At 35.9% G+C, this 17,016-nt stretch overlaps 3 protein-coding genes across 5 annotated transcripts; 1 reads left to right on the forward strand and 2 right to left on the reverse strand.

Moving 5' to 3' along the window:
• The first annotated feature begins 1,672 nt into the window (after positions 1-1,672).
• LOC117631016 (CASP-like protein 5A1) lies at positions 1,673-4,912 on the forward strand. The gene is made up of 4 exons (XM_034363932.1): positions 1,673-1,935; positions 2,117-2,364; positions 2,479-2,611; positions 4,467-4,912. The coding sequence occupies exons 1-4, from the start codon at positions 1,693-1,695 to the stop codon at positions 4,656-4,658; spliced, it is 816 nt and encodes a 271-aa protein (XP_034219823.1). The 5' UTR covers positions 1,673-1,692; the 3' UTR covers positions 4,659-4,912.
• Positions 4,913-6,878: 1,966 nt separating this feature from the next.
• On the reverse strand, positions 6,879-9,929 carry LOC117631017. 3 transcript variants are annotated; one of them, XM_034363933.1, is made up of 4 exons: positions 9,318-9,890; positions 8,718-8,829; positions 7,781-7,852; positions 6,879-7,392 (listed from the first exon to the last, which is right to left on the reverse strand). In XM_034363933.1, exons 1-4 carry the CDS (start codon positions 9,446-9,448, stop codon positions 7,312-7,314), a joined length of 396 nt encoding a protein of 131 aa, XP_034219824.1. In that variant the 5' UTR covers positions 9,449-9,890; the 3' UTR covers positions 6,879-7,311. The 3 variants fall into 3 exon arrangements, with proteins under 3 accessions (XP_034219824.1, XP_034219826.1, XP_034219825.1); XM_034363934.1 differs by having other exon boundaries at positions 7,350-7,444; positions 9,318-9,924; XM_034363935.1 differs by lacking the exon at positions 7,781-7,852 and having other exon boundaries at positions 9,318-9,929.
• Positions 9,930-15,699: 5,770 nt separating this feature from the next.
• On the reverse strand, positions 15,700-16,655 carry LOC117633217. The gene has a single exon (XM_034366934.1). It carries the CDS (start codon positions 16,548-16,550, stop codon positions 16,041-16,043), a length of 510 nt encoding a protein of 169 aa, XP_034222825.1. The 5' UTR covers positions 16,551-16,655; the 3' UTR covers positions 15,700-16,040.
• Positions 16,656-17,016: the final 361 nt, after the last annotated feature.

A 17,016-nucleotide genomic window follows, 5' to 3' on the forward strand; every position in this document is an offset into this window, starting at 1 on the left:
TCATTCAACATAAAATAATGTTAAATACTTGTTCTAAATACGCGTGAAACTTTTTTATTATTTTGATTATAATGATTCTTTTTACAAAATCTGAAATTGTTTACAAACTAATCTGATCGTATTAAGGGTTTTGTATCTCAAGTATTTAATAATATTTATTTATGAGTATGAGTTTTTAGATTTGATTCTTCCAATACTCTAATATCACTTGTATAAAAAAATAAAAATAAAAACTCAACTATATTTAAAATTGAATGAATAGCTCATTCTACTAAATGTTTTATCAAGTTCAACTAAGCTCATGTCGCTTTGAATCAACATGTTGAATTATTTAAACAAATAGATGACATATATTTTCAAGCATGCGTTAAGGAATTGGTATGAGATCAACCATCTCTATTCTTGATTTTTCAAGCATTGAATAACGGATTGTAATGTGAGACCAACGTACTTTTTTATTTCATATGTGTTAATAAAAGTATGAATATTCATAAATCAAATATATATATATATATATATACAGAGAGCTTCCATTGAGGGATCCCTCAAATAAGCTTATTTGAGGGACACTTCTTGTAGGCCCCACTCCGGATTGTATTTCACTAATCCAAACCGTCTATTTTGTAGATACTCATTCAAAGATCATCTCTACAAAAAAATCACTTGAATCTGATATTATTTGACCACTCAATTAAGTTATTGAAATTTTAGCATTTTCTTGAAGTACCGTGTTCATTGATTTTGTAATACACAATTGGATGTCGAAACGGTTTTCGATTTGTCTAATTTTTTGTAAGGATGATCTATGAATGAAGACCTAAAAAATAGATGATTTGGATCATTGAGAAAAAAATTGTAAAGTACCCTAAAGGACTTCCTTCAAATAAAATTATTTGAGGGATCCCTCAATAGAAAGGAACTGTATATATATATATATGTATATATGTATATATTCCAAGCAAGTAAACATACCATAGTATAAAACATGGATTTAGGTTGAGCTTGGGTTGACAAATGATATTTACCCCTTTTAGTTTTACAAATTATAACTTTTTCTCTCAATCAAATTTAGCCAAAGGAAAATACAACTTAGATTAAAATATAATTTATAACTTTTGAATTTTTAATTGACAATCTTATTTTAAAAGCCAAAGAGCCAAAACAAAGAAAGGATATGATCTAAGTCTCAATGACCTGTTTGTGAGTGCTTCTGAAAAGACTAAAAGCGTTTTCTGACAATTAAAAGTGAATTTGATACCGTTTGACATAAAAGATTATAAGCTCATTTGGGTCATAGAATGGCTTTTTGGAGAAGCACATGCTACGTGTTTCTTCATAAGGCACTCCCAAGTGTTTTTTCAAGAAGCATTTGAATTTTTTTAAAATGAAAATTCAAGATTTTTATAATAAAAGTGATTTTGTTAGAAGCGCTTATGAGCATAAGTACTTCTTAGAGAAGCAGTCCCAAACAAGTCATTAGTTGAGGAATAATCCCAATAAGAGGTCTTGCAAAATTAATGGAGAATTAAATTAAAATAATATAGCTTGCTATTTTTGATGGGAAACATTGCCCACACCACATGAAGATAAGATGACTGAAAGAGTGAAAGGTCACAAATTTTGTCACTAAAAAAGAAAGAAAAAAGGTTCCAACTTTATCATAAATCCCATCAAGGCGAATTCCTAAAAAAGATGCGTATTGCCCGATCAAAAAAATTGAAAGAGAATGAAAAAAAAAGAAGCATATGCCAATTGCAATGGGTGTACCAAGAACACATATACAAACATAGACAAGTGTTGGGTCACACTACGAGGCAGCAGCACGCCACTGGTGACTGTCATGAGTCATTTCTGACTAGAGAAGCTGACAAATCCCATCAATTCCAATTCCAACCATTTCTGCTTCACCTTCGTCTACCTCCGACACTCCGAACTGTAACTTCTTCTTACCCGTTTTCAATTCCTTCAATTCCTTCAATTCCGTCCTATTGAAACAATTAACAATCAAAAACCCAGCACCCATCGAGCTGAAATCGTCAGCTGAAAAAGGACCAATCTTTGTTGATTCTTGTTGTTGTTGAACATGGTTTCATCAATATCTCTTGTCTTTCTGTAGAGCGTGCAGGGAGTCAGGGGAGAGATTGGAGCGATGAACGTGAGCCGCCCATCGGTTCACCCCGTGGAGGCCCCGCCCTTGACTGACTTGGCAGCCCAGAATGCTCTCAGAGTGAGGATGAAGGACGTTCAAGGCATGCCTGGCACCACAGGTGGTCTCGTGTTGCGTCTTTGCCAGCTCGGCTTTGCAGCCATTTCTCTCTCAGTCATGGCCACCACCTCCGATTTTCCCTCTGTCACTGCTTTTTGGTAATGCTTGTTTTGTTGTGTTCATGATTTCACGATTTTTACTTGATTATAGACGTGGGTTTTGGTTAAAGTCAAGTCTTTGATGATTATTGTGTTTGCTTTTTTCTGGGTCAGCTACCTTGTTGCTGCTGTTAGTGTGCAATGTGTGTGGAGCTTGTCACTGGCGATTGTTGATGTGTATGCTCTTTCAGTGAGGCGGAGCTTGCGCAACTGCAAGGTTGTGGGTTTCTTCACCATTGGAGATGGGGTAAGATAAGATTCAAACTCATTAAGTCTTGTTGCATAACTGCAGCAAAGCAATGCTGGGATTCTTGTTGAATTAACTATTTAGGTTCCATGTGAAATTTAGTCCAAGCCTGCTAAACCAGTTAGAAGTATATGAGTTTTTCCTTCTCTATTGGCAGAATCTGAAGCTACCCCTTCTCTATTGCCTGTTTGCCACCCAACCCTTACCAAATGTGGCATTGATAGATTTCCCCTAACTTGATAACGGTGCTTTATGTCAGAAGCTTCATGTGGATATGTTTTGTGATTTTTTTTATCTGATTTCTGGTCTAATGTTTTATCTAATTGCTATTTAGGAAATAGCATAGGGTTCTTTGCATCCATTTGTTAGCTGCCTTGTTCATATCTGCTTACCCAAATATATCCATATACCATTGCTTCGAAGTGGAATTTGCTACTCCGGGGGTCCATAGACATAGTTGCTGTTCTAGATTATGCTGCAGTTGATAGTGTTACCATCAATTGTCTTTTAGTACACCAAGACACTACTACATCTAAGACTGACTAAAATGTTTCTGTTAGTTGATTGGCCCATCTTCTGGTCTTTGGAATAATCAGGAGCACAGTACCCAACTAGCTTGCCCTCTTTACCCTTGTACAATGAAATAAGGTTGCATTTTTACAAACTATACAAGAGTAATAAAACCTTTATATTCAGGTCTCCACCTGTGGATGATTGTTATTCTCATGTACATTTGAAAATACCAGTTGTGGATCTAATTCAGATATTTAACAACCAATATTATAACAAGGTAAAATCTCTGCGACATGACATGTTACAACTCGTTCTTCTGAAGTTGCAGTTTCGCCTTGTTTCTCTTCTTGAAAAGTGTTACATATTAGTCTCATGTTGCTTAGGTGTGTCTACGAGCCTCTAATGTGCTCAATCGTCTTTTGTTCTATCGTTGTCTTGATTGTGAACATTACCTTGCCTATCTTTCATTTTTATTTCTTCAAAGTGGTAGCATACTCTTGACCTTGGAGATATGACTCCATGTATGTCAACCACATGTTTTAATTCTGGTTGTGGAACCTCTTGATACCACCTACCATTTGTAGGCTGCTTATGATGACCCAACCTAGTTTCTCTCAGTGCCAAGCTTAATCGCAGACAAGTTTCAGAGTCTCAGCTTGGGCACGATAACTAGATCCCTAACTGCCTTGCTCTGATAACAGAATCTTGAACAAAACATGTGGGAAGCCAACAGAATTTGAATAACTTGCATACTACGAATGCACAACTATATTACACACACAAACAAAGACACTTGTGCAGGCACACTCATTTAAATAGACGCTCTTACTTACACCTGACACCTCACTTTCACTCATGCTCTGCTACAGGGATAATCAGAGCTGAGCTCTCTATATAACGATCATCAAAGTCAGTTCTGCCAACTTTACTTTGTTATTTTTTTTGCTTTATTTGTTCAGATGAGCAGCTGCATCCAACTCAAATGGCTAGCATAAGTAACTGGATATATCAGTCTATCCTCAGCTTACTGATATGATGTGTTGTTTTAGGAAAATGTTAAATCAAGTCTTACTCAATAGCCATCTCATCCGTTTCCATACGTGATACTAATAGATATCCCTTCTTGGGATTTTGTCAAATTTGATGCGCGGCCTTCTTTTTATGGAAGATAACTTAACATCAGTCCTTCATTCATTTTGTAACAATATGCTTTGTTAATATGTACTTGTGCAAATGTCCATTTGTTTGGAAGTTGGAAAGTGAAAATTTGTGCATGAGGAGTACATTGTCCAGACCTAGTACATCCGCAGCTTACAGATATGTGGGTGTTCTTTTCATGCAGATCACATCCACGCTTACATTTGCTGCCGCATGTGCTTCTGCTGGAATTACTGTCCTCATTGCCAATGATCTTAACAAATGTGATGTGAACCATTGCAAAAGGTTTGAGACTGCCACAGCTATGGCTTTTATCAGTTGGTTTGCTGTGTCACCATCCTTTCTTTTAAACTTCTGGTCACTGGCATCCCGGTGAAACACGGCAGGGGGGGAATTCATCAGTGACCCAAGTCTTCTTATGTTCTAAAAAAAAAAAAAGGCCTCTTTTAATGGCTGTGCAGGACATTTGTTTGATTGCCCTTATTCTGTACATAGAAATATTCTGGCAGAGTTTGTTGAAGAATAATAACATTTAGCATGGAGATATGTATAATTTTGGATTTTGAATCTTTTTCCTCATTGTGGGTGTCATGTGATAGTTTTTGTTCTTCTTCCAAAAGCGTTTTCCTATTGGTTTGCTTTGAAACTTCTTAGGGTCTATATGCACCGAAAGCAGCATTGGAAATTCTGCAGGCTAAAAGCTTATAGGTGCCAAGTGGGAACCGTAAATATCATTCTGCTTCCTTGAAATGAAGAAGACTTAAACCCATGTAGATTTGATCAAATGACATAACCCAATGTCATGGCCAAGAATCCCACGTCTAGAAGAATGAGGTCCCTCGAGTAGGTATGCAACATCACCTAACATGACATCCTAGTCTTTTCGGTTGATTGGCGAGCGCCTAGCCGGTTAGGAGTAGTATTCGAGCACCCCCATTTTTGGTTAATTGGCAAGCACATAACCTGTTAGGGGACGTAGATGTATTAACGGTGAAATCAGTTACCAAATACTGCCTTTCCGAAAGGAGAAGGAAAAAAAAAACATATGTAGAAGTCACAACTTACATTAGGTTGTGCAGTGGTTAATATAATTGTAACTGAAGAAGTTCAACTTTCTAAGAATACAACTTTTTCTTTTTCACTTTTTTTGTTAGTGGTTGGTTATATATGGGAAGTAGTTACAGTTTTATTAAGAAGTCTCTTCTTTTGGTAAGTCTCTAACTCTTCTGTTAGCTTCTAATCTCCTTTTCTGAGTAAGTGATTAACTGAGGATTAGGCTAAATCTTGACACATCTCTCATCAACACAAGATTAGTGTTTAATCGAAAGCGTAAGGGAAAAGAAATGGCAAGCAAGATAACGGTCTCTCATCCCTTTTCAATTCTCTGCCTAGAAGAACAGTCAAGACAGTTGGTAACGGCCATAAAAGATTTAAGCAAAGATGGCTTTCCGTGCTATTAACCTGCTCCTTGAGCAACTTGACCATCTATATATATGTTTCAACCTTTACTGTTATCTTTGAACAATTTGTCCCAAAGAGAGAAGGGTTTAGCGGGCTTGAAGTTGAAGATTGGAGAAGTATGTCTAATAAGGAAGTTGAGGAGGAAAGAAGGCTATATCAGTGTGCAAGGAATTATGAAAAAATTGTAAAACAGGTAGAGTGTGCAACGTAGTATGTTTACTTTTACCAACTGGATTTACCATTCCCTAATTTAAATTTAACCATGTTTGAAAATCAAAATTACTGAGATAAGTTAGCCTGGAAATCATAATGCATCCCAACCCCTTACTTAGAACATTGTTTCTTTCTTTATTTCTTTTTGGAATGACATTTTGTTCCAACTTATACACAAATTGATTAGGAAACTTGGGTTTGATTTCTGTTCTTCAGTTTGATGAGCTGATTGAGATGATGAACACCCGGAGCAGACTGCCGAAGCGACGAAAGGTATCTTCCGGTAACATCTCTTACATAATTCCATCTTCATCTTTAAATCTCACGTATGTGCATGCAATTCACAGAATTCTACAACTGCTGCCCCTGCCCCGGCAAGTCAACATGAGGACAATGAAGTGTTTGCACAGACAATAACAAGATTTCTCCAGGACCTGAGAACCAACCCTGCAGAACCTGACTGCTCCACAGCCCCCGGAGATGGAAATTAGTTATCTTCCCGCGGGGAAAAGATTGCTTGTAAAGATGATTATGATCTCACTGCCATCTTAACTAGTAATTGTATTTAGTGGTGGTTAGTGGCTAATAATTACTATTTAAGTGAATGCTTGACTAGCTATCTTAGCATGGTTAAAAATGTAATGATATTCATCTCTTGAAAGTGCATGACAGGTGTTCCAGGCGAAACTCTCTACAGTAAATGTTTTTCCTTTTTGTCAATGCGGTAATTTAAACTTCTCTAATCTACAGAATCCTACTCTAAACTACAGAGAGGATTCGGAAGTTAGGAGTGTGTATATTGCCCTAGCCAACTGGCCTAAGCACATTTTTATTTAAGAAAAAGAAAGAATTTGACTTAACAAAAAAAATCCATGTACGACACGCAGAGTCTTTTGAATAAAGGCGTACAAGACACACAATCGGACATCCAAAATTTCACATCTTTCAATTAAATGAATTACAGGATCCGAAATTCCTGGAGATCTATTACAAGAAGGAATCATTGCAGGAAAAGAAAAACATAGATTGAAGATTGAACAACTTACATTGGTTCCTAAGCAAGAAAATAAAGGTGGAAAAAAGTCATTGTATATTCATTGTAGAAAAGCAGAGTCATTTTATCGAACACCTCTCAGTTTCCTAGAAAGCAGCACAAGTTAAGAGTTGTAAGGGGCCACGCGCATCTCGTGCGAAAAAAGGTCTCCCGTGCTTACCATTGGAAGTTGCAAATTTGCAAAATGGAGATTGAGCTCATGAAATTAGTTTCTTGGTGGGGAGCACATGGATTGGACAATAATGAAAAATGAGGTAAATTTGGTTATGCTGAAGCTCTTGACCCTTGATGATCAGAAAACCTATTGCAAGCTGCACTTCAGCTTCTCAGCCTCAAGCTCTTGTTTCATGGCTTCCATCCGTTCAACCAAGGCCATATTTTCCTGGGCATTTCAGGGCTTGTAAGAAGAGGAACACGATTCAAACCTAAAGGAACTTTTAAACACACTAACATATCATTGTCTATCAGAGCCAGCAAAGGAGAAGAAAAGGAAAAAAACCAGATTTTCATTTAACATCAAAACATGCAGTTTATGCATAAGACTTGGGTGCATAACATAAGTTGAAATTTTAAGTCTGATAATATGAGCAAGCCATTCTCAGCATTGTTTTTACTTAGCTCCTTAAAGTGGATGAATGAAAAAGAGAAAGATTGCATTGGATCTTACAGCTTTTAGTTCTTACCCTCTTTTGACTGCTTGGTTATAGGACTTGTTATGAGACATCATGATAATTTTTGTATTAAATTTTGTACTGGAAAAAAAGGGTCACCTTTTGTAGATTCACCAATTTCTGGTTGAGGCTAGCAGCATTTCCATCATCCTCCTCAAAAGACCCCTTTATCTGCGAGAACGACGAATAATTCATCGGTCCACAAAGAGATGATTACGATAGGCACAGAGAATCTAATCTTACCCTGGGGTGGAGGGAAAGACAAAGACTCCCAATTCTGTGCATATATACTATTGCTAATAAGAACAGACCCGCTTATCAAATGCCAAAACATATATATGGGCCTCAACTACTCTTAACAGCTAAAGACCCCTGGTAATTTAGTTGAGGGCATACGATGGTTATGAAGGGATTTGCTCTATCACCGTTCAGTGCAAAATTCAGGAAGATATGTTTGAAGCAATAATTTGACTGGTGCCCAGTCCAGAAATGTGCTTCAGAATTATTATTATCATTGGTAGGTGAGAGGTTTTACCACATCTGATCTGGACCAGCAGTTTTACCACATCAAAACAATAAAATAAAAATATAGGAAAAGGTTTATTATTTACTTGACAAGATCATGTTGTTAGACTGAAGCATTGTTTAACAAGTCATTCAACTCCAGGATGCCCTTCCAAAGATTGGACCCAAACCCTCTTCTACAATTTTTGGCCAAAACCTCATGAATGCTAAAAAAAAAGTGATAAAAACCATACTATAGTTTCAAAAGTGGTTTTAAATTTAATTATCTTTTGGGTCAATGTAGAGATCATTTTCAAAGACTACATCTTGCTTTGGCATCCTTACAATTCTCAGCATGCAAAGTCAACCTCCAAAGTGCATATGAAAATTAATTTGCCACACTAAGTATGCTCCAATGAGATTCGTGAAAAACAGCGATAACATACCGTTTTCTACACACAGATATGAAGCTCTAGTTATACAACAAATCATGAAAAATAATTGAAAAGAATTGGCAAAATCAGGTGCGGACCTGTTTGAGTTCGTTCATACACTTGGTAGCCCTTTCTGCTTCTACATCGTATTTCAGCCTCCACTCAGCAGATTCATCCATTGCTTCCCTATTAGCAAGGTCGAACTGCCGCCTACCATATTTTGAGAGAAAAAATATATGTAGTTGACTAAAAAAAAATCTTTAAATCATAATAGAAATAACAAAGAAACTCGACCTATAAACCCAAATCAACACTGAAAATCCCATTTCATTTTATGGCAAACACTACTAATTTTTTGACATATGAAACTCTAGAAATGAAAAGGGTACATGTAAAATCATATACTACAAAATATAAAATAGGAGCCAACCCAGAAACTCAACTTAGGATTTATGATCAATTAGCTCAAGAATCAAAAGAAAGTTTCTGTCTTTTCTCACAACTGATATTCAACTATGCCATCAGATCAGAATCACTATAATGGGAAGTAATGCAAGAACTTGGGCTTAAATTTATCTTATATATAAAGGGCAATCATTTTTTCATTCATTCATTCACAAAATCCACAAAAACATGAACCCTTAAAAACAAATTTGAGGTTGACAGAGAGATGAGATGGGAATTAAAGCAAAGCAAACCTCAAGAGCTCAGCTTCATCGGAAGAAACCGTATAGTCGATGGTCCAAAGCTTCAAGTACACTGCAACCCCAAAAAGCATCAGCACCACCAAACCCACCAATATTTTCTTGCTCCCACCACCACCCCCCATTTTTTGTTTCTCTCACTCTCACTTCTGTTCTGCGACCAAACCCAAGACAAACACGCGGGCAAGAAACTGGCTTCAACTACTCGTAAATTGGGCCTAAACTAGGCAATGGCCCATGACCCTATACTTTTTCCTTTTTGTTGAGTGATTCTATTTTGCACTCAAAAGGGTCTTTGGACATCCCTGAAGTTCTTCTATTTTACAATGACAATTATACCCTTATGTACAGTCGCCACAAAGAACTTTTTTCCTTTTCGATTTCTCAGGATACCCACACAACAACACAACACTACCGAACCAACCTCACCCACCATGGCACCATCTCTCCCTTTCTAACCCTAATTTACCTCTTTCTCAACTGCTATGATGATCATGAGGAAGAAAGTGATGAAGAAGTGGATATATTGAATGGTTCCTCAAAACTAAAGAGGAGTTCTCCTCATAATAAATGGGATTTTGACACTTGTCCAATTCCAAAAGAAATAAAAATTGAAGGAATTCAAAAGAAAACAAACAAGTTACAGGAATTTGACAAGTGTGAAAACCCCATTTGTTAGGAGGAGGAGTTCTTCCCTTCTTTTTTTTGGGAATTTGACAGGGTTTTTATATGATTACACAATTTGTATGGAAATGAGGCTCTTACCTGTGAGGCTGTGATCATACCCTTTGCTCATATTTCTTATCAGTTTTTCGTTGAGCTTTCAATTTGACCTCCTGTAGGTTGACTTGGAATTTGGTGATCGCAGATCATTGTATCAATGTAATTTTGTGAATCAAATTCTTTTAAGGTCTTGATTTAGCTTGTATTATAAAGCTGACCGGGTGAATGACGATTTATCTTTCATATTCTTCAGTTTCTGGTAAATGATTCCCTTCATTCTCCATATTAATTACTAGCGTTTGATTAAATAAGTATTTAAAGAGTATACACTTTGAATAAATTCGAATTTAAGGGGTATAGAGCGGCTATAGCTTTTAAATATATTAAAATATTAAATAGTATAGCCGTGCGGCTATACACTTTAAATATATTAAATATTAAACAGTATAGCCGGGCGGCTATACTCTATAAATATATTAAAATATTAAAACGTATAGCCGACTGGCTATACCCCTTAAATGAATTAAAATATTAATAGTATAGCCGCACGGCTATATTCTGTAAATATATTAAAATATTAAACTGTATGTACGCTTTAAATATATTATGTTTTAATTATTATTTATTTATTGAAGAATTAGTATTTAAATACTTTAATTAATAATATTTAATCATCTTAAATTTTTTTGTGGAATTTAAAATTATTTAAATCTTAGAAAATTATTTTAGTATTTTAAAAATAGAGTTTAGCCTCCAAACCCGAAATCCAAGTCTCTAACCAAAAAGCTTAGCTTTCAAACTTATCCGAACTTGTTCCAAAACCGTTCGCAAGCCTTGAACTCTAACCGTAAACCTATCGTAGGGCACTTAAGACTTGATTAGGCTTAGATTATCACGTAACTCGACCTAGAGCTTTACGATTTAAGTTTCGATCCCAATTGGTTTTCTGAACACCACTTATCTTCTGGAAATTAGAAAATTCAAAATCAAATTAATCTAAGACAAGTTTATATGAAGATAAGATATAAGTATCTTCATCCGCAAGTTTATTTGAGCATTGCCTGATCGAAAAGCTGCTGGGACATCGTTGCAGACGTGTGATGTATACAATTAATGCCTCCATCCACCGCCACTGGAGTTCAGATAAGAAAAGAAGACGCTGCAAAATTGACAACCGCCATTCCAACTCTTCACTTAGATCATGATATAGTTCAGTTATAGTTGAAGGAAAGAAAGACAGTGGTGTAATATATTCAAGTAGTTTCCCCGTGAAAGATACAACTAATTTGTTTCCCTCTTCACGTGTTAGATCAGTTTGCTCTGAAGCACATGTGTAATGTGATAAATAATTCTCTAGCATCAGACACATGATGAATGATAAATAATTTGTTTTCCATGCAATTTTCAAAGACAACGTGCAACAGATTTTCCCGAGGAAACATGTTAGACATGTAATTGCAAGTTGAACTTATCAAGCATAAAGACGAGAAAATGCAACTTGATGAAGACTTTCTGTCATTGACAGACTCCTGTAGATCTTTCAAATGGTCAAATGCAACTTGATGAAGAGTTTCTCTTTCACCAGTCACTCCAATCGCAAGAAGAGCGGAATCTAGAGCATACCACATGTGCAGCAAAATCACTGAGTCAATGTTTTTACCTTTTTCATGTGAGGGCAATGATTCATTACTAACTAGCATAGAAAAATAAAATACCCAGCAAACCCCTTAACATATATAAAGGTAAGGTGAAAACTGCCGTGGGAATTGAAAATCTTCAGAGATCAAAAGACATCATTTCGATCCAGAGAAATTTATTTATTTTCGACCCGCCCAGGCCGATGATCTAGGAAAACAATAATGAGTTGGAATTTTATAACCATACCGATACTCAGTCTCCTCCACTCCACTCCATAATCAAGGTGAAGAAAACGAACACGCCAAACCACTCACCCTTTCATACAAACGAACCAAGAACCTTCAAATCCTCCTTTGAACACCGTTATCGCTGAACCAAAGAACCACTTGTATTTTAAAATAAAATTAGAAAATTAGTTTAATATTTGTAATCATAGTAATATATTTTCCTTATTTAATTACTTTAATAGGTAGTTATGTTTTTATTTTTATTTATTTAGTGAATAATTAGTATTTAAAAGTATTTCAAGAGTATAGCCGATCGGCTATACTTTTCTTAAATATAAATATATTGTTTTTTAATTATTATTTATTTAGTAAAGAATTAGTATTTAAATATCTTAATTAATTTCATAAATTACTTAATAAATAGTATTTAATTATCTTAAATAATTCTGTGGAATTTAAATTTTTTTAAATAGTTTAATTTTAAAAAAAAATCCTAGAAATTTATTTTAGAATTCTAAAAATGGATTTTAGCTTTCAAACCCTAAATCCAGGTCCCGAACCAAAAATCATAATTTTCAAACTCATTTGAACTTGTTCCAAAACCGTTCGCAAGCCTCAAACTCTAATCGTAAACACCATTTTTTTAGAAGCCACTTTGTTTCCAAAACTTGTTCTATCTAAGTAGATAGCTATGCTAAGTTAAAAAAATAAAAAGAAATCGTTTGGGATTTGCACGTGCAAATATTAAGTTTTAGACCCGTATGGTCGGGACAAGTTTGAGATAAGGGGAATAACAACCCCACTGTTGTACCTGTAGCAGCTTAAGCATCTAATTCCATTTTTTAAGCATTATTCTGGGGGCCCAATAATTTGAAAACCCATTACACTCAGGCCCACATATCTGCGAAAATACCAGCACATCACTGAGTTTTGTGTCAAATCTCATCATCCTGCCTGCATCCCACAATTTCCTTTCATCTTCATCTATTGCTTGTCGCATCTGTCAAGTTTAAAGATACACAAATTATTGAGGTTTCTTATCATCAGTTGCCCACGCACACCGTGATAGTGAGCCGTTGATACACACAAGTCTTACAATGCATATATAACTTACATTCATCCACACTCACGTTTATGAGTAATTATAAATCGTTAATACATACATGTCTCGTGACATATCAACGGCTTACAATCATCTACTACGCTCATAGAAACAATTAATATACACAGGCCCACATATCTGTAAAAATACCAGCACATCACTGAGTTTTGTGTCAAATCTCATCATCCCACAGTTTCCTTTCATCTATTGCTTGTCGCATCTTTCAGGTTTAAAGATACATAAATTTTGGAAGTTTCTTGTCATCACTTGTCGACTGATAGTGAGCCGTTGATACATTATACACAAGTCGTGCAATGCATATATAACTTACATTCATCTACACTCACGTGCAAGAGTAACTATAAACCGATAAAACATGCATGTCTCGTAACGCATCAACGGCTTACAATCATCTATTAAGCTCAAAAGTTCTTCCAATCTACCCAACCCAAAAGCTGCTTTATTTGTTCACTCAACCCAGATGGTTTTGGCAGTTCCAATAACCCATCATGAAAAGTGAAAGCTAAAATAAACGTGAGGCATTTTGCTTGTTATTGTTGTCGATATCCTTTTCACTCAACCAAAACGATCGGTGGGGAAGAAACAAATGGAAATTGGAAACAGAGGGTGTGAAAACAAATCAAGCAGCGCCCCTGGTTTCATTGGTTTATTACTAAACCTATATAGAGTACTACTATTTATTAATTGCAGTTCGTTGGATTGGATTGGATATAACCATTTGATGATGTCAAAGTTCAATACATTTTTATTATTGCATTTTATGTTGGGCTCAAGAGAGAGATGCTCTGTTTTTTTTAGTTTTTTTTTTTTTTTCGTCTCCTGGTGTGGAGATGCCCAGCTGGTCAAGGATTAACTTTGACATGCTGCTGCTTGTCGTTTTTCAATTTATATGTTCAGTTATTAACTGTGGCTATAATTAGCATATTGTTTATAGGGCCTTCTAGAGAGGTTGACATAATTTTAAACTTATTGCTGCTGCTGACTGCTGAGGGTTTTGGCTTTTGGTGATTCATGGAAAGGAATAGGTTAAAGGAAAATTTAAAATTTTCATTGCACATAACATGAATGGCTCCATTTTGGATTGTGGGATTTCAATTGCATTTTAGTTCATGTTAAGGTTCTTAATAACGAAAAATTTTCCGAATTCAAATCTCCCTTCCGGTCCTTTGATAAATATATATATATATATATATATATATATATAAAGTTGTGTGAGGGAGAATAATGTGAAGGAATATAATGATTCCAATTGATTCATTGAACTTAGTCCTTTCAAGTCATGATGAAATTAAATCCAACTCTCTATAATACATTTTATTGCTTTTATGGTTAACTTCTTTCAACCAATATAAAGTCGTTGCTTTTATTTTATAAAATGGCGATAGAATCTTATTAGATTCTATCGCATGAGTAAACAGTAAAACTGAAATGATTTTAGAGAGAATCACTCTCAAAAACAAATTTTCTATGACTCATTTCTATCATCATAATTTTCCGCAAATTTAGTCCAATAACATCAAGGACAAAATTGGCCACTAACGGACATGAATCTCCTAAAGAGACTAAAACACTCAACAAACTCAATTAAGTTTATGGAATTATGAGAGAAAAAAACACATAAAACCCATAGAATTTGTGGACCAAAAAAACCAAGATTACAAATCTAAAACGATGCCGACAAAAGGAAGAACAAATATCGCTCATTTTCCTTGGGAACATGGCATAGAGAGCGCCAACTAATCACTCCATGGCCCCAATGCGGCAACGCCCCAATCAACAATATATCTATCATAATCAAGCATCAACACCTTAAAAGGGTAACCTCACAATATGAGGCACATTTAAAACCAGCTCATATTCAATGCAAAGACAATAAATTTGTGAAAGGAAAACAATATCAACACACATCCACAAAAATTCAAAGAACACCAAAAATGAAGCTTAAACCGTAAACCTGAAATTGGTTTTGAATGGGAATTTGAATTTACAAAGTCATCGTTAAAATCCAAATTTGGTGCCAATCAACCTCAAAACGTCTTGAATCTAGTTTTCCAACCTCGTCCAAGCCCCAATGAATAGTAAATCTATGTCATCATAAGTTAACTTTATAACACACTTCTCTTCTAACTTAATAACTTTTTTTCTTTTTTCTTTTTTTTCTTTTTTTTTATAGGGCCATTTGGGTATACATGTTGACATTATGGTGACACATTCAACTCCCAAGAGTGTATCTGCCTAGCAAAAGTTGATAGACACTTTTTACGACTGTTTTAAGCATGCAAATACAAAGTACAAACAACGACCGACTACGAAAACCAACGTTTCTTCTTCTTCGTCTTTCTTTTATTTTTCTTTTTTATACAGAAAATGAATGCCAAGTAGCTGTGGGTCATTTGTCATCCCAAGGGAGCATAAATTTCACTTCAAGGCTTCTTCTAGCTGCTCTGTATCTTTTACACCTACCATCCTTACCAACCAAACCTTCAATTTTTTTAATTTCCTCTGTTTCAATCCATTAACCCCATAATAACAATAACACCAAATAATAAATAACAAATTTTTTTATAAAAATAAAAATAAAAATAATCATTAATATTTCCATTCATTGTCATCATCAATATGACAACCTGGAGAAGAAGAAGAAACAGAAAATGCCATCATCATCTGATCTCAAAACCAAAATATCATTAAGAGACTTTGGGCTCTGCAAAACTCAGGTCCTCTCATAAAACTCAGGCACCCAAAGCAAAACAAACCCAGAAAGATCAAACCAGCACCAGAGAAAAAAAAAAAAAACATTAACGTTGTTAATAATCAAAATAAGATCAAGATCCGTTGCCAAGTCGCTTCTAAAATATCAAACCAGTTTAACGGAGATCATAGATATAAATTAAATTAGAAACCAGTCATCGTTGATTTCAAATTTTTCTTTGCTTGCCCTACCAAAAGTTCCAGTAAGTCTCTGTTTTTTTTTTTTCGGCCTTAAGTCCTAAAATTTGCTACCGATCAATCTTCGAACCCAACTTTTTTCCAAATCGCGTTTCTCACTCGCCTCAAGTCTCTGCCTTTCAAGGTCCTCCCAATCCCTTCATGAACAGAAAACGAAGCCCCTCTCGTCCTCGCCAAGTACTCGTGAGGCGGGACCCTTCCATCTCCGGCATCATCATCATCATCGCCACCGTCAAAATCTTCTTTTCCACGGTCTTCATCGCTGTCCCTCTGCCTCTGGTCTTTGTACGCGTCTTTCAGAATATTGGACCAGTCCGGAATGTTCACCGGCAACGACGCTGACGTCACCTTGGCACTATTTTTCTGATCAGCCATGCTCATCAGCATCGTCGTCTTCCTCCCCATTTTCTTCAGCTCTCTGTAACTGGGTATGGCGTTCTTCTTCTGTTCTGCAACTGGGTTCGACGAGCTCCATATATCGGCCTCGTCGAACTCGAAGAGCCCGTCTGAGCCAATTGGGTTGTCGCCGATCGACGAGGTGGGGAAGATGGCCTTCCTCGACGCCATTGATGAATGAAGAACCGAGTTTTGAAGTCTTGGCTCTGTTTCTGCTCTGTTTTCAGTCCGGACTATTTTTCTTTGCTTCTTTTTTGGTAAGAAAATTTTATGACCGAAAACGTTGATTGCTCTGCATTTTATAATGGCGAGTGTAATGGATAAGCTCCCTTTTTCGCTCTTCGTACAAAGTTACATTTGTCATGCTAAACGACAAAAAATGGTAAATGCTAGAATGTGGGCCTCCTCATATGTTTGGTATGGAGACGAGATGCTACATCATGTCCATGCCCTAATTGCTTCTTACTTTCTTTCTTTACCTTTTTTTTGCCACAAGGTGATTAGTGATGCACATCAAAATATATGATTAACGATTAAGTCATACGTAAGCAAGTGAATAAAAAAAAGACCCTCATAGTACACAAGTTGTTTATGTTCGTGTGAGTGATTGCTAATTCTTGATATGTCGACATACAGG

Source organism: Prunus dulcis, chromosome 6 (genome assembly GCF_902201215.1).
Source record: "Prunus dulcis chromosome 6, ALMONDv2, whole genome shotgun sequence".
Classification (NCBI taxonomy): domain Eukaryota; kingdom Viridiplantae; phylum Streptophyta; class Magnoliopsida; order Rosales; family Rosaceae; genus Prunus; species Prunus dulcis.

What these genes read in the sequence shown, in the direction of transcription:
- LOC117633217 (XM_034366934.1), bottom strand. Translation starts at nt 16,550, where the DNA reads ATGGCGTCGAGGAAGGCCATCTTCCCCACCTCGTCGATCGGCGACAAC.
- LOC117631017 (XM_034363933.1), bottom strand. Translation starts at nt 9,448, where the DNA reads ATGGGGGGTGGTGGTGGGAGCAAGAAAATATTGGTGGGTTTGGTGGTG. An exon ending in GATGAAGCTGAGCTCTTGAG is followed by an intron (nt 8,830 to 9,317) that starts GTTTGCTTTGCT and finishes AAAATATGGTAG; the next exon opens with GCGGCAGTTCGACCTTGCTA. An exon ending in AATTGGTGAATCTACAAAAG is followed by an intron (nt 7,393 to 7,780) that starts GTGACCCTTTTT and finishes TGAAATGCCCAG; the next exon opens with GAAAATATGGCCTTGGTTGA.
- LOC117631016 (XM_034363932.1), top strand. Translation starts at nt 1,693, where the DNA reads ATGCGTATTGCCCGATCAAAAAAATTGAAAGAGAATGAAAAAAAAAGA. An exon ending in TACCTCCGACACTCCGAACT is followed by an intron (nt 1,936 to 2,116) that starts GTAACTTCTTCT and finishes GTCTTTCTGTAG; the next exon opens with AGCGTGCAGGGAGTCAGGGG. An exon ending in TCTTCACCATTGGAGATGGG is followed by an intron (nt 2,612 to 4,466) that starts GTAAGATAAGAT and finishes CTTTTCATGCAG; the next exon opens with ATCACATCCACGCTTACATT.